The following is an 18,107-nucleotide window of genomic DNA, read 5'->3' on the forward strand; positions in this document are numbered from 1 at the left end:
CTCCATCTCCTCCTCCTCCTTCTTCTTCCTCCATCTCCTCCTCCTCCTTCTTCTTCCACCCTTTTCTCCTTTTCCTCGTTCTTTTCCTTTTCCTTTTCTTCTCTTCCTCCTCCCTCTTCCTTTTCTCCTTATCCTCCTGCTCCTGCTCCAGCTCCAGCTCCACCTCCTCCTGCTCCTGCTCCAGCTCCAGCTCCACCTCCTCCTGCTCCTGCTCCACCTCCTGCTCCACCTCCTCCTCCACCTCCTCCACCTCCTCCTCCTCCTCCACCTCCTCCTCCACCTCCACCTCCTCCTCCACCTTTTCTAATCCATATGATTGCAGTATATGTTTATGCTCAAATTATAAATTCTTTACATGACTGATTCTTGCATGAAGAATTGAAGAAATTAAATAACCATAATATGCATTTTGTTACAACAAATTGCATATTTAATTTACCAAACCAATCTGTCATATTATTACTTAAGCAAAGGTTAAAACAAAAGCTTACACAATACATATCTTATTATTTCCTATGCATGAAGCATAGAAATTTCTTTTATTTCTCAACAGGTTTTCATATCGCTTGTACTAAACAATACTTGGTTCCTCAACAAGAAGCAGTAAATGATATGCCTTGTCTGTGAAGTCTTACATACATGTTTGGTGCTCTTGAGTGCACTGCATGAGAGCACAGGTCAAATTATGAACTTTTTCATACTCACAATCTATAGCTTACTTTCAAAGTACGAAAAAGTAATGTTCAGCTTCTATATTCTTTGAAATTGATCCAACAAACTTTTAACATGCAGTTAAGAATGATTATGGTCCTAACAAATTGTCTTACAAAATAAGAAGACAAAATAGTTATGTGGTGTTTCCTTATCTAGTACTTATAAAACTAATGACTTGAAATTTTTTAAAAGTAAGAACAGCAGTACAGTATAAATATGATAAAAGAAATAAAGCAGAGGTATGATGCTCCAATGAAAGTATACCTTTCTATGTTAACTTAATGTAGTATATATTAATAAAGAATAGGAAAACTCCACACTATACTTTGCCGAGTTTTCTTCTTTCTCTCCAATCAAATCCATTTTAAAAGTATTTTGCATATATCAAGAAAATACCATTTATAATATGAGACAGCAGTATGCACAAATTTCTTACTACATTTTTGTAATGAGAAGAAAGCGAAAGTACACCTTTCTTGAGTTTAACATATGATTTAAAATTACTATTTAAGAGGCAAATACATCAGAGAGGTCTCCTTATCTCCCTCCACAAAGCTTTTTTCATTACTACAGTCATGCTCATATTTTAAAAATATGGGAACTAAATCAAACATTAACAAACATACCTGCTAAAGAGGCCTCAAAAAATATTTACTTCTACATATCTACCTCTATGATTCTCTATACCTGATAACTATCTACTCATCTATACCTGATGATTCTACCTGTTACTATCTATATAATTAACTCTGCATGATTCACTTTATATTGTCTATGTACCTACCTACCTACTAAGCTAATTTATGAATTATCTTAGTACATGAGAATGACAGTAGCAAATCATATAATTAATTGACTCCAAGATAAGAAAAAGATAGAAAAAAGATACAACTGAGTACCCTTATACAACAAAACATTAGACTTATAGCATGTAAAGTTCAGATGATAAACCTTGAAATACTTTTTACAAGATTATCAGATTTGTATGCTGATATATTAACATTTTAACACTGCTTTACAGAATACGTTTTCATCCATACACTACTGAGCATATTTTCCTTACCCTATTAGCATAGGCCTGGGACTATCACCACACTTAGCACTAAAGACTTCAATACATCAAATAGGTGATTTTTCAGCTCTAGTATCAGATCATTTTTCAGCTATCATCAACACCAAAGCTAAAAAAAAAATCCATAAAACTAATCTCTTAAAAAATATTTCTTTTCCTGGTATAAAAACTTTAAACTCTAAAAATGTATGATAACTTTTTAAGTGTACTGGCAGTAGACAGCCCTATGGTATATGTAATCATTTTTTAAAATTTATTACCATCAAGGTAGCAAAGTAAACAGAAAATAGATTTACATTACATGGGGCAGGACCTAGCACATCTTCCTTACATATTACATTTCATTTCTCAATAACTACATAAAAGCAGAGCAATATTTTGGACTAGTATAAGGATTTTAATATTACATTCCATTCTTGAATGATGGTTTATTATCACTATAATAAACATAATAAATAAATAAAAAGATATTATTTCATCTCATACATATCTGATGAGCTTCATGCAACTGTTTTTTCTTTGCTCACATTGTAGAAGGATTCTTTTAATATACACAATATTTTTATTAATTTTACATTACCTTTTACTCAACAACAACCTGTTCATTCTAAAACCTCATACAATAACATACAAAGCACACATAGATAAGCGTGCATCCAAGTGCAAGCAAACCACATTTACACCCACACGCACTACTTGAAGAACATATTTACACACATATACATTTTTTATGCATAGAGCAGATGCATACATACATACATACATACAACATAGGCTTATGTATCACACAAAAGCCTATACATAGGACAAAAGACTCATTTAAAATATTCTGTTGTGCTTTTCTGATGTGGATACTGAGGACAGTGTCCATTAAGTTCTCAAATATTTTCAATGAAATGGTTGCTGCCTGGCAGGTTTATACATATCCTGTTCACTATAACATTTCGTCTATTAATTTTGCTTATACTCTTGTAGTTCCACACTGTTTGGTCACCAAGGAGTCGGTCCATTACTACGCCCGTCTGATACTACCTAGTTACCCTATTCCATGAATTGTCATAAAGAAAAGTTTGTTTTTATTACTAGTAGTACTGTTAATAATGTAATAATAGTAATAATGTCAAAACATTTGAGGAATGGGGTAAACAGGTGAGGCCATATAGGGTTAACAACTGACAACTTGGTGACTAGTGCTTGTGAAGCCTCTATGTGTAAACAAACTTGACATAACAAAACTACAGTGGACAGTAGACGTACCCAGTGCCATTAGATTTATAATTACATCCTTTCCATGCAACAAAATACAATAATTTCAACAGAAAATCAAGCAGACATAAATATTTATTATTCATTATCAAGTCTCCCTAATATCATTCAATTAACAGTAATTTTCCCCTAATCATTTGCATAAAATAATATGAAATGCAAGTATGACATAGAAATATAAAAATTGATAGCTATGACTAATGATGATGATAGTAACAATAATAGCACTAGCAATATAAATATAAAATGATAATTAAAGGAAAGAATCATAATGATAACAACCATTAACTATAATAATTATGAAGTACAAGGTTTCTTATTCATCTTGCCACACACACTCACTCTTCTCTTCATTCTTCATTGAAGGATATGGATATAGAATGTTGATATAATCTTGGATATAGTTTCATTACATTACAAAATAATTTCAGACTACAGTACTTGTGAAACATAATAACTGTGCATAATTATTATCACTGCCCTGTGATCAAAACAGTTAAGAAAAAAAAAAGAAAAAAAAAATTCTAAAAATGTCCATCCATCCAAAGATTTCACAACATTTTCAACCACACAACTGTGATCAAGTTCCCCTGCTCTACAATGGAATACATAATGCACCATAGCAATGGGACATGGTGTAATGGATTCATGCCCATTATTATGCTTCCTAGTGACAGAAAAACACATTATACTCAAAGTACATTTAGTAGCATAATATGAGAAAACAGTTTTTAAATATTCTCCTGATAAACTTGCGTATAGTTGTTTTTTCTGCCATTTTATAAACACATTAGGGTGTTTTTACCATCCACACCTTCTAGTGCTGTTGCAACATAACCGCTTCCAATGCAAAACTTCTAAATATCTCCCTACTTAATCTACACTAAAGCTGATGCTGGTAATGATGAGTGCTTGGGTTTTTCTTTCTTCAAAAATACTTTGATACAGCCATTGAAGTCTGCAGATACCAGTACATATCTGTAGGATGCATAAAATAGTGGATTACTCAAACAGGACTAATAGTATAAGGTAAAGTTCAGTACCAAGCAACCTAAAGGATAATCATTAGCAATAGGCATTTATCTATAATATCAAATATTTCTCCTGGACAACTCATACAAAATCTATGACAGAGTTTATATAAGTAATTCATATCCACATGCTATTAAAGATACCTATTCTCTTTTATACCCTGTTCAACATCTATTTTATTAACTCAAACATTTTAGAACTGAAAATGGTACATGAAGTAATCAATGAAAGTGAAAATTTCCTATCTTTCTCATAGACTCAAACTAGCAAGCAAGTACCCTTTCTTCTAGAACAGCAAGAATATTTTAGATTTACTTTACTCTCTGTATTTTAGCAATCCTGAAGGTGCAAATAAAACCATGAAGAATTATAATTGAACATGACATAATGATACGCTATATGTAGTCTCCGTACACTTACCCCTTGTTGGTTGTCCCACTATCCTTATTCTGACTCGTTTGGTGTGGCTGCTGTTGCTGTGGATGCTGCTGCTGCTCCTGCTCTCCTGATTTGCTGAGAATCTCCTGCTGTTGTTCAATGAAGCTGAATACCAGTTCTGGGTGAGGTGCAAACACTGCACAAGTAACAACAGCACTGTGAGCTGAAAACAAAACAAAAATGTAAATAAAAATAAATCTGCAAGGTGTGTAAAAACCAATGCCAGTATTATGTAGATAGTTATCACCCACTACATATTACACAATAGTACCTTTGACTCCTTCCCAGTACAAGTTTCTGTCTCTTCTTGCAGATGAGAATTTGGAGTAGTCATGATGAGTCTTCCAGATGTAGATACATTGATTTTCACTTCCAGCTACAATAAACTTGCCATCATGACTAGAAAGAATAAAAACTTATTAATCTCATACATAAGCACAAAAAAAAACAATGTTTAGATATACAAAAGTGAGGCACCCTACTGGAAATGATAAGACCATTTGCAATTAGTTACCCAAAATACCAGTTGAAATGAAGGTAGATAGACATGGCTTCTAATTAAAACTGTTAAACCTGGTATATATATATATATACATATAAATCAGTGCATGCCATATGCTGTTGTATTCTGCATGAAAACCCTGATCTTGAAATATCACCAATACAGAAGAGCCTACCTGAATCCTGCACGGATCTGACTAGACATATTGGAGTAGCCCTTGTATTTGCATGACAGGTTCAAGTCACGCAAGTCGTACAGTCGTATTCTACTGTCGTTGCTTGTTATCAGCACCTGGAGATTTATCAAATATTTGCAAAAAATTAAAGATGGTTGTAAAACAAATGTACAATTAATATCACAACTATGTTATTCATGATCAATATCAATTGGAAATCCCTTTTCTTCCCATCCTTTTATGTCTTTCAAAATGAAGTATCCTTTCAAAACGTGATTCCAGGCTTTTGGAAATAAAATGACAAAAATACATGTAAATCTCTATACCTTATCTTCGCCCGGTAAAGGTTCAATGCCGGTTATCTTTCTTCCTTTGGCATTCTTCCCTCTTGTTGATCTGACGTTGATTTGCGTGAAGTACTTCAGTTGCTCTGTCTCATAGAATATACATCTTCCATCATAAGTTCCTACGACAGTAAATTTACCATTCTGGAATAAAATTGGGAATTTTTGGGTGAAATTACATATACAACATATCTGAAATAATTTGCTTGTTCCCTTCATATATACCAAATTAAATAATAAAAAATAGGAAATTTATAGACTTTAATGAAAGCAAGTTATCTGCAGCACCTCAACCATAATCAAAATGTACCAAAAAATATCACAACTGATATACATCTAGCACTTCATATATCAGTCTCATTTCCGAACACTCAAACCAATGACAAGATCGAAACCAAACCAAATGAATCTTCACTCTTACCTGGCAGAAGTTTGCAGCCGTAATCAGGTTTGGTTGACCTCCCACCTCATTCCACAACACTACTCTCTTGTCGGGGATGCTCCAAAGTCGTAGCTTTCCGTCTAGGGCACCAGATATGAAGTAACGGTCATCCTGTTGAATACATTGCAGATACTTCCACATTAATTTTCTATTTCTCTACCTATGTTTTAAAATGTAATATTGCCCATATTGTTGAATCTCTTCTGTCATGAACTAATCTCAAAAGAAATACAGTTTACAGCAACATGGACATCACAAACTTTATAAGGTCAGAACTAAAAGAGCTTTTTCTCTACAAGTCAAATCATTACATAAAAAAAGAAGAAGAAAAAAAAATGCTCTAGAAAATTCAAATACAGGGGGGTTACAGTTAAAACCACACTAGTTTTGCTTACCTTAGGATGAAAAGTTATTGCTGTGACAAAATCCATATGCTGGAAGATACATAAACACTCCTTCCGACTTATGTGCCACAGACGAACAGTTTTGTCCATTGATGAAGTCAATAAAAAGTAATTCTGAAAAATGGGTAAGCAAACCATTAAAACCTCCCTCTATATGCAAATGCATACATTCTAATAAACATGTAAAACAATGCCAATTGCTGAAATTTACCAACATATATATGACCATCACATATTACCTTAGACCATGATATGTCAAGCATGTCTGCAGTGTGGCCAGTGTATACACAGAATGGTTTGGGCATGAAGGGAGCACTGCCATCGTCATTGGGGTCAAGCGAGCCGAGGTCTTCCCCTGACTGGCCGGAGTGCTGAGACACCAATGATTCTTGGGACGGTGTTGGAGATACCTAGGGAAGAAGTGGAAACGTGAATCCTACTGCTCAATGATGTACATGTAAAATTAATAACTACTGTGGAAATATCTGGAAAGAATAGAAGAAGAATTTTAATTCTGCTGCTAGAAGATGAAAAATCAACAATGAAATTCTACACTGAAATTCAAATCTATTAATTAATCAAATGTAATAACAAACTGGAAATATCTTTGTAGCAACAAGATCTGGCATAATGTATAACAGTAACAAATAATCAGAAAGCTAATCATTGATTGGTACAGGTCATGATAACCACAATAATGCTAACTCACCTTGATATCAGCATTACACTTTGTCCTTATGTCAAGGAAGTAATTGAAGGCCTGCTTCAGTACCCATACCCTCAGCACATGATCCTGCCCAGCAGTAGCAAGTAATCGGCCACAACCACTGAATTTCATGCACCAAATGGGGCCTGTGTGCTCGCCTGAAAAGAAAAGGAAAAATTATGTCCAATTTCTCCACAAAATCAATCCCACTACATTATCTAAAAGAGCAGAATGAGCTGGTAACATTTATTTATATTTCTTTGAACAAAGATTATGATTAACCTTATATTATCAATGTGATGATACACTTTACCCAAGCTGAATAAGAAGTCACTATCAAAATTTATTTTTTCATAGTGATATAGAAAAAAAAATCTTTAAACTATAAAATCTAAATTTTTCTATAGAACTGATGCTTTATGTAAAATAATAAATTTCGTTTCAAATTTCTGTCTGTCAAGTCTGATATCTCTATGTACACATTTTCCTCTTCCCCAATTTCGAATGGACTGTCATTTTACATCACTGTTTCTCAACTGCTAATGAATTGTCTTACATCTCAGTGGCCAAGGATTTGTACCATGTTATCTGAATGCACCTTTTTTCCACCATTTTGGGTTATCTTTTCTCTTTCTGTAAGAAGCCTTCTGATAAGTGTGTTTTCCCTTTCTGATTCCCTTCCCTTTTGTTTCCTGCCTCCAAAACAAGGGGTAAAAAAGGGTACCTACCTTTCTCCCTTTCCTCAATTAAGAAATTTACACTTTCCTAGTGGAACTTTGTAAACAGTTCCACAGTGGGAGGGTCTACAGTATACTCATGAAAAATTTGATTCACTTACGTCTTCGTGGTTTATTCTCAACTGGTAACTTTTAACGTACCTGTTATTTCCTGGACATACATCAGGTTGTCAAACTCATGGGGTCCCTTGTGGCTGTGAGCAGTTTTGATCTGAAAATACCAAAAGAACCATGTTAGTTCATTACAGCAATCCTGATTGTTCGAGTGCCCGGCCTACACGTCACAAGCCCGGTCGAGTTGCCACTTATGTAACCTAATACCTGTATTTTCAGCTACATAACTGCTGTGATGCAACTGGATTCCATGGGTTAAGATTAAATTTTTTCTCTGGCTTTACTTTAAAATATTCCTATGCATCTGGTATTTTTCATAAACGTCAGTAAGATACACTAACAGTAATAACAATAATAACCATCCTAAGCCCATAAAAAAAAAATAAAGACACGCAATGCCATCATTCAATGCCTGGCAACTCAGATGGAAGTTCTGACCGACCTTAACATATTGCATAGTATCATGAGCTGGGGCATCATCTTCAAACACGTCCTTCTCCTCTCTGTGTCTGTGGGAAACCTCATGTGCTAGCGACTTGGCCTTGTTCACAGCTGACTCCATTTTGCGACCAAGGAATTTTTTCAGCTGAGATCTATAAATGAGAATATAATCATTAAAAAGAGAAGAGTGAAACTGGATGGGCTGACAGGGAGAAAGGGAGAAGGCACAGGGAAGGAAGAAAGGAGGGAGAAGAAGAGGGAGACACGGAGGGAGAGGGAAAGAGAAAGAGAGAGAGAGAGAGAGAGAGAGAGAGAGAGAGAGAGAGAGAGAGAGAGAGAGAGAGAGAGAGAGAGAGAGAGAGAGAGAGAGAGAGAGAGAGAGAGAGAGAGAGAGAGAGAGAGGAGTGGGAGAGGATAGAAAGAACGACATTGCATTGCCAGGATATCAAAAAAAAAAAAAAAAAAAAAAAAAAAAAAAAAGGCATTCAAGTTTAAGCAGCACACAGTCTTTGACAAATCAGGTATGGACAAAGTAAACATTGAGGTTAACTTACGTTTTCTTCTTCACTGCTGAACTATCAATTTCTGGAAGTTTCTTTGCGATGACATCTGTCACACTCTCTTCGTCTGATTCTTGACCATCCACATTAGAGTTACTGTTGAAAATACCATGAGTGCTAAAACAAGGTCAAGCAACTTTAGCTGAAAATACAGCTTTATAGCTAATGGAATGCCAACATCAAATTTATTAATTAATCTTTGTTTACATACATATAAATGTGTGTGTGTACATATATATATATATATATATATATATATATATATATATATATATATATATATATATATATATATATATATATATATATATATATATATATATATATATATATATATATTTATATATATATGGAAACAGAACAAGACAAAATGAAAGCCAAACACCTATATTTTCCTAAGCAATGGATAATGCAACAATAATAACTACTACAACAATTATACTTCATATATGTTGAGAAACAAGATATCTTGAGGTCAATATTCAAATTGATTTCACATCAGCAACGGTTTACCTATTCTGATATATGTACTATTATTAAAGTTATTAGCATATCTAACAACTCATACTGCAAATTGTTGAGGATCCTAGATTCTAGCTCTAACAACAAACACAAATATTCAATACTGACATCACATTCCCATCGTAATATAGCATTTTGTCTCAGTCAATTTCAAGTCTATAAATTGTCTTCCTGCACTAAACACTTCTGAAAGCATCTTATTAAGTATATGTGACTGGAATTACTAGCTAGGATTCAATCATATCATTACTAGACTGTTATTGATTTATTATGGAAAGTAACTTTCTAATTCAGTTTATGCTACTACAAGATACTAATAATATAATAGCTCTGATGCAAAAAAACAATCAAGATTCCGAGCAGTTAAGAATACCCTAAAATAGTATCAATCTTGTTGTTCCATCACCATGAAGTACATTTATGATACAATCTAAAAGTGTCTACAACTGTACTAAAGGTGTATAGAGACTATGATCAACAACATGTCAACCATAAGTGTCACAAACTCACTCACACCAATGCACAAACTCACAAATGCATACACACAGCCACACATGCAATTCTCCACTCTTCCATCAACACACATACAGGTCTTATGGGGGCAGCTGCTTATGCTTATTCTCCTAATTCCCTGAATGGCCAATGGCCTATGGAGTACATATAACAAAGGCATGGCCACTACACAAATTGGTTATCCTTTTAATGCAATACAATTTCTTTTTAGAAGTGAGAATCTTCAGGATAAAAACTCTTGTGTTCCCAATCAAGTTGTTATCTATAATGTTTTTATAGATGGCAGTGACAACTGATCAGGGGCTCCTTTTGACTGGTTTCATGTTGACTGGAATATTTTTACTTATGTCTGATACCATAAACATCTCACGTAAATATAAAATGATCCCTGCAATTAGTAATTAACCCCTTGGATCTCGATGACATGACCATCATGATATGAAAAAACTTTGTGAGGCCTGGGTGATGGGAATATGCTGTCATGGAAAAGATTGTCTCATGTCTCTATTATTTCCAACTCCCTAAAGACACATTTTCTGGTTTTATGCCAATCATTTGTAAAAAAGGGAAAATATGGAAGTAGTATTTTGGTTTCAGTTATGAACATACAAAATATTATAGGGATACCATAAAGCACAAACAGGCATAATCAAGTAGTACAGTTGACTAGTGGCAGGTCCAAAATTTTCCAAAGGAGGAGTTGAATGTGTATTACAAGCCTGCAGCTCTGAGGTCTGGGGTCTGAGGGAGCAGTAGATAGGGAAGTTCAGCATTTCAAAAACATTTTATAAACGTTCTGGAGCAAATTGGAGCACTTTCGTGTTGACTGATGCTGTATTCATAAGAGTGGTAGCATCCCTAGGTTTCCAAGGTGTCAGTAAGAAAGAAAGGAACATTTGCAAAAACATGAAAATTTACAGGAAAACATATGCATATACCCAAATTGTGTTGCCTGCCTTAGCACATATATTCACATTGATGTTCAAACTACTTCAATATTTCTGTTTACTGTGTATTACTATGCTGGAGAGTGGGTACTATTCAAACCTTAAAAAATAAATAATTAGGAGATATTTGTGCTGTATATTACATTCTTTGTGGAAGAATGAATACATAACTTCAGATGCAAAAGTCAACAGTCTGTGGTACAATGGGCTGTTACTCCTAGATGAGATTTGTGGGTCTAAAGATCATGCAGTAATACTTGCACAGCAGTCTGCTTAAAATATAACTTTTGGCAAAATTGCCTGAGTTCAGGTCTATCGCATTTTTGATACAATCATGTTAATACCTGAAATCAGGTATATAAACATTTTATGGTTTAGAATAAAGTTCTTAAAGAACAGACTAAACAATATAAACAATAACAAAATATTTGTCAAAAAACTGCTGGCCAACCCCTTTCAATAATCCTTACAAAGTACTACCAATGCTCGGGAAAACAGTAAAAGAGGAAAACACTGTTTAACCCGAGAGGTAATTAAGTCTAGTAGCTCCAGAATAACATAGTGGAACAAGTGGATAACTTTGCTGATGATAACCAAACTTGACAAAGACCTGATTTTTCTCCAAAGATCTCCGAATCAAACTTATGAATTAGAAAAATATTTTTATGATCCTTAATACGGTCCTTCTTATCTGATGTTCATGGCTGAAGCACAACTCTACTTAAATTTCAAACAATAAACATGAAATGGTTCTTGCCTATAGTGCTTTAGCCTTTGCAAAGCTACATGGCAAAATCAACTAAATTTTATCTAATAAACACTTGTAGAGCAGGCATATCTAACTCATGTAAAAGACAAGGTAATTGAAGCAGAAAAAAAAAAAACACAGTTGATTCCCAAGAAGGCAGGTTGGATAAGTACAAGGGGACTCTCCCTGCCAACTTGCTATTTTTTCTTTTTTTTCTTCTAAATAAGGTCACTTATCCTATGTTTCAATATGATACAGGGGCAAATCTACTTTAAAAGAGCATTCACATCTTACTTAATTTCCGGGGGACGATAACTGTAAGGAACAAAGGCTTCAAAGCCTCCACACAGATGAAGAGGACTGCTTTAGCGTTCAACCTTATTAATAATCCACTTTTAATCTACATTAGGCAGAACAACTTTATCAAGCTTGTCATAGAAATATCAAGACAAGCATCTGATTAAATACAGTCTGTGTCATAACAGTGTGGAGTGACCTCCAAGAATTACCATGATCTGGTGCGTCTTAATCCTTGCTTCCACCTATATGTCATAGATTTCCTCCTTCCTGATGCAACATGCACTCTATTGCAGCAAATAGAGAGTCATTTGATACTTCACAGATATCTTTCTTTGTAATAAATAATAATAATAATATAAACAAAAGTGAATATACAGCACAAAAAAATACTTTATGGACAATTATATCAATATCATCATAACATATCAAACTACACAAGAACAAATTTCCCCCAATAGAAAAAGAGACAAAATCAAACAAATACATAATTGATCATATAAAATACTGAGAAGGAATAGTTACAAATGCAACCTGCATTGTAAGTTATCCTGTCTTCATACTTGTAACAAACAAATGGTGAGATATAGTTTCAAATGATATCTGAACCTCAATGACTTGACGGGTACGTCTGTCAGATATAAAGCCAGGCAACATCGTGTAAATAGGGGAATGATTAAAAAGCAAAAGGGCAGTAAAGATCAGTCAATTTCTGAGTCAATTGAACCTGAACAAGTTTACAGCAATGGGACTGTTGTTGCCTCAACTAAAAAATATCCAAACTGAAATAAAATCTTCAATACAGGTGCTCATATCTTTTTATAATCAAGTAGATTTATTGAAAAGATCATTTTTTCTTCAAGTATTTTTTTTTCAGGAGCATACAAAGCAACTGTTACAAATAAGATGAATAATTCAATTTAAATAAAAAATAATTAAAATCTCCAGAATCACCATTAAAGAAAGCAACAAATATAGAAATGAAAATGGCATAAAAAAGTTCAAAATAACATTTTAAAAACTATTATCAACAAATGTTAGTTACACACTACATTGCAAAATACACATTCAGATAGACTATAACTGATTATCTGTAACAACTAAACTGGCCTGGCATACTATTCAATACTTTACATTTTTCTAGAATTATCTGGCCTCCTAAAATATAACAAAAATCAAGTAAACATCCAATTACATATCAAAGTATCTCTAATTTACCATTACTTTTATTCAATTTACATAAACAAATATATAGTATATCATTTCTATATCTCAGAATGAACTTGAAAGAATATATCTCCTTTGTACTAGCCACTACGGAAAATGACACGCTCTTGTAAAAGCAAGACAGCTTGCTCTACCCAAACCCCTAAAAATCATTCTCAATACAGAGAAAGCCTGCTTACTGTTTTGTATTCAGGCTTTTCAAAAACTAAAAAGAAGAAAACAAAAGAAACTCAAATCTCTTTCACACATCTACATAAGACGGCCAAATATTCAACACAGTGAATTCAGTATCTAATTGAATGCTTTCTAAAGGAGACGGCAAGGTAGCTTAATTTACTTTCCACCTGCAAGTACTGATTTGGCAGTAGAGCAAAAAGCTTTTAAGATCAGTTTCACTCTACTGTGTCACTAGATTAATTACCTTTTTTCACTATGGAAAATTTGATGACAAGTTAGAGTTAATATGATTATAAAACATTAAAAACATTATATAATCTCCAAAATTACCATACATCCCTATAAACTATCACTATACAGGACAACAAAATTTACAATAAAATATAATTCATATACTTAAAGTTATGTCACTTATATCAGTTTTCATCACAATTCAAGACCTACATCATTTATCAAACCTGTGTGGAGGGTGACCTCCAAAATTACCATGATCTGCTGCGTCTGAATCCTTGCTTCCACCTATATGTCATAGATTTCCTCCTCCCTGATGTAACATGAGCTCTATTGTAACAAATAAAGTGTTTTGACATTTTATTGACATGGTCAGTCTTTATTATCAAGAAAAAGAAGACAAAGAAGAAGAAGAAAAAAATCAATATAATCTAATATGTACTGTGAATAAAATATTATATGAACAACCATATTTGCGATGAAGATATGTTGTGATAAGTAATACCCAACCCTAAATAATTGAGATGAAGAAACATTGAAAGAAACAAAAAATCCAATAGCATAAACACAACAAAGGCTTTTCATGAAATAGCATTGGCCCATCATACACTGAACCCATTGGCTCTGGGTTGACTGGGAGACAGAACATTTATGCCTGGTCTTCTCTCCAGGTAACTTCAATTGGGCTTGCTTAACCCAATCGTGATGGGTGTCACATATATGAGACACTGGTGCACTCCGATGCAGCAGCGGCGCGTGGCCGGCGGGCAGACAGACTCCAGGAAGCTCCGCCCGCCGATTTTGTAGCCGCCCGGAATTTTTAAAATTTGGCTACAAAATGTACCCGGTGTGAGTAGGTTAACAGGAGCACAACATGGACCTCAGAGAATAACAAATACCTTTATCTTGTCTAACTTATTCGATCTGGGTGACGTGACCAACAGGTCATGAATAAATTTAGCTTGAGGGGCAGGTGACATGAACATGCCAACATGGGGAAAACTGGTTGCCGGCCAGGTGATGCGAACTTGCTGTCATGCGCGAAGGCTAGGGTGATGGAAAAGACTTGCCACAAGTGCACAAACCTCTTGGAGGGTGTTTAGACTTGTATGGGATTTAGAAAAGGGCTTTTGCATTATTCCCATCAATAAACAAGTGTGGAATGTAATGTCTGTGAGCCATGACTTCCGGCTACAGGCAGCATCCTATTCCTGGTTGCCATAACTGGTTGTGCAGGTTGTATTACAGAAAACTGAATATTGTTAAAACAAAATTTCAAATGACAAATAACAAAATTTTATATATTCTTTTTTTCTTGCACTGAGTTATTTCCTACACAGAGAGATGATATGGATTCTGTGCAAGGAGAACACAGTCAAATGGACTTGCCTCTGGGGCCTTTTTTAGAAGCATCTGGGGCATAGCAGTCGACACACCCCACCAACGAAGTGATATGATTTTTCTTTTTAATATCACTTGTATGCAAAATATAATTTCAATATTTTTAAATATTCTGCATGTTATGCCTTTTAGTTGCTAGATCAGACTTAGATTCTATATCAAGACTGAATGTACAAGACTGACTGCAGTTTTATTGAAGGACCCCTCCCCCCTCATTTTTGCACCTCTTATTTTTTAGAACTATGTGATTCTATACAGTGATATACAAGGTTGGTACCCTCATGGCTTAAATACTTCCCTTTCAGTGTCATACTTCAAGACTGTCAAGTCTGACAGAGTGCCAAAGACAATGTGAGTAGTCGACATGTGGAGACATATCTTGTAAACAAGAGCAAAGCTTACTTACAGGTTCACATCAACAGCAAGAGAGCGTCCTGTTTTGGTGATTTATGTGCTACAACTCACCCTTTATATAAAATAATAGCCAATCACAGTCTTGAACATCCCTTTCTCCCTCAAGCAATGCCCCAAGGCATGTGGTGTGGGCATGAGGATTCCTTTTAAAGAACAGCATAAAATGAAATGCATTCATCATCGTGACATGACGTGAATGACCCGTTGCCTAGAACTGAGTCCATGTTAGCCATAACATAAAAAACAGATTATCCAGAGCCATGACCAAGTCGGCCATGATATGAACCCAACACCATCCGTAGGCTATGAGTTAAATAGCTATGTGAAATACAAGATACAGACATCTAAATATGGTGAAAAACCCAATTTATGATTAAATAGAACAGGCCTGATTTCTTGAAATCAAATACACATAACATCAGTTTGGCATGGGATTAGTCTTACGGAATGAGCACAGGCCAGGACAGGCCCCAAGATTGCAGCCTGGCACAAAGATTCCTAGGCCAGCTAACAACTCTCTGAGCACACCTGAGGTGACGTTGATATTTTCATTCTATCTGAGATCCCTGAATAATGAGTTGAATGGATAACTAATATAATAAATCATTCTAATAATGCAAGGTAACCCTACAAGGCACCAAGCAAAGTGTCCCTTGAGCCATGCATTATAAAGAATGATCCTACCACACATCCCATTGCCAGGTAGATGATGATGATACAAATTACACACAAATAAACTCTAGTCATTGTTGGTGTAATACAATTCCTACATATTTAAAAAAAACTTCTTTTCTTACCATTCTCTTATCCAATATATCCTTCCCAAGCACCATAAAAATTGAGCATCAATACATCTTATATATATCTTAACGGTTAAAATTTAAAATTGTCCAAGCCAATGCTATTATTCGCTTAATATTCTGATTTCTCTCCACACAAATAACTTAATACATACTACCATCTATATACATTATAATCGCTATAGCTGGAAGAGGAGAGGAGAAAACTGGCCATATCATCTTTATTTCTGCATATTTTGCTCTAAAACTCTGTTGGGAAATGCACGAGAAAAGCCACAATAACATAAATATATTCAAAACTTTTGGAATATTCCTAAAATATCAGTGAAATGACTAGATGGGTATTCGCTGTAATTCCACTCCTATTACAGACTTTACCTTTAACTATACATACGATTATTAGTTTCATCTGAGAAAAAATGTAAAATTGCCATATCTAACAAAGGGGGGTGGGGGTGGGGAGAGGAATCCAAGCTACAAGTTCTTAATGGCATTTAGCTTACCATGGCACTTGAATATCACACTTATTACTCAACCAAAGACTGCAATTCCTGTTTTGAATCAGTAAAAATAATCTAATCAAACATTATTTGATCCTACAGCATCTCATAATATTCTAGTGTATGTTCAATGGCTCTCTTAACTACATCTAATATTATTTGTTTATACATAATATTCTTTCTATACTCATTGAAAACAAATCTGCATATACAAACGTACAAAAGTACATACATTCATATATAAATATATGCATACCTGATGATGTAATTTCAATATCTAACTATCCATGGATTTTATCCTAAGTGCAAAGGCAAGGTAACTATATATGGATTTATCAACTATAAGCACTAATCAATAAGAATACAGAAATAAATAAATCAATCAATCATGTTTAATGTTATTCTACAATGCTATCATATTCATTACCTTTTTTCACAATGTAAGATTAGATAGTGGGTCATGTGCAATTAATTTAATAAGCAACATATTCCATTAACTTCTGAAAATGCTATACATTCTGAACAAAATTACAATCAAGCACCTACATATTTTACCACAAAATTCAGTCTCATATTAGTAAGGTTATGATATTGCTTCACAGTTTTAATCTAAGTCTATACTGCATCATCATCATTTCGCTCAAATTTCTGAAGTCGAAAACATACCTAAGCCTTTTTCTTAATCCTCCCATATTCAACAACAAAAATCAACCTTAAAGCAACTGGATTTACGATATATCAAGTAAGAGTGGATAGACTGTCATTTCAATCCATCCTATGTTTTTATACAAAGCAAACAACCTTTTCGGAAAATTGTTCAGTTCTGTATAGTCAACACATTTAATATTCTTCATCTGTTAGGGAATCAAAATGCCAAAACAAAATTAGAAGAAAAAAAATCTACCCTATTAGCTGCTCACATTACTTCTAGGTAATGAAAAAAATACTCTTACCTGTAGCAATCACAAAAACTATCAACACGAAAGCTATAACGACAGTTGGACACATCATTAATGTTATTCCCGCATGACTCCCTCGTCAAAGTAATATAATTGCTTTCACATCTGGACCTTAATCAAAAGAGTACTATCCCCCAACTTTTAGACTCAAGCAAAAACGTCAACAACTATGAATTACCTGACGTATTCACTGGTAAGTCTCATAATGTGTAGAGAGAGTGGGTTGAGTGCTGGTGGGAGACAACTTTCCGCATCACTAAGAGGAATTCGTTCCCCAGTATCTAAGTTCAGCACAGTCACTTGTTTCAGAATTTCCTGAAAGGACAAAAGAAGTCAGCATATATGTTCATTGTAACTAGTCTACAAAGATACTTGATTCTCCAAACAGTCAAAATCAAAACAATTCATGGATGTATCAATTAAC

At 34.4% G+C, this 18,107-nt stretch overlaps 1 protein-coding gene across 9 annotated transcripts in view; it reads right to left on the minus strand.

The window, feature by feature from the left end:
- Positions 1–494: 494 nt before the first annotated feature.
- The window catches only part of LOC113809995 (WD repeat-containing protein 44), a 42,671-nt gene continuing 25,058 nt past the window's right edge, over positions 495–18,107 (minus strand). For 5 of the 9 annotated variants that reach the window (XM_070135841.1, XM_070135843.1, XM_070135842.1 and 2 more), the window contains 14 exons: positions 17,862–17,998; positions 12,187–12,261; positions 8,942–9,043; positions 8,389–8,539; positions 7,974–8,043; positions 7,099–7,253; positions 6,629–6,799; positions 6,381–6,503; positions 5,965–6,096; positions 5,526–5,687; positions 5,200–5,315; positions 4,794–4,921; positions 4,505–4,685; positions 495–4,030 (listed from right to left, as the gene is read on the minus strand). In XM_070135841.1, coding sequence (XP_069991942.1) covers positions 3,931–4,030; positions 4,505–4,685; positions 4,794–4,921; positions 5,200–5,315; positions 5,526–5,687; positions 5,965–6,096; positions 6,381–6,503; positions 6,629–6,799; positions 7,099–7,253; positions 7,974–8,043; positions 8,389–8,539; positions 8,942–9,043; positions 12,187–12,261; positions 17,862–17,998 — 1,803 coding nt within the window. In that variant the 3' untranslated portion in view covers positions 495–3,930. The remainder of the gene's footprint in view (positions 4,031–4,504; positions 4,686–4,793; positions 4,922–5,199; positions 5,316–5,525; positions 5,688–5,964; positions 6,097–6,380; positions 6,504–6,628; positions 6,800–7,098; positions 7,254–7,973; positions 8,044–8,388; positions 8,540–8,941; positions 9,044–12,186; positions 12,262–17,861; positions 17,999–18,107) is intronic. The other 4 variants (XM_027361681.2, XM_070135845.1, XM_027361684.2 and 1 more) reach the window with 1 other exon arrangement.

This window comes from Penaeus vannamei, chromosome 21 (genome assembly GCF_042767895.1).
Source record: "Penaeus vannamei isolate JL-2024 chromosome 21, ASM4276789v1, whole genome shotgun sequence".
Taxonomy (NCBI): domain Eukaryota; kingdom Metazoa; phylum Arthropoda; class Malacostraca; order Decapoda; family Penaeidae; genus Penaeus; species Penaeus vannamei.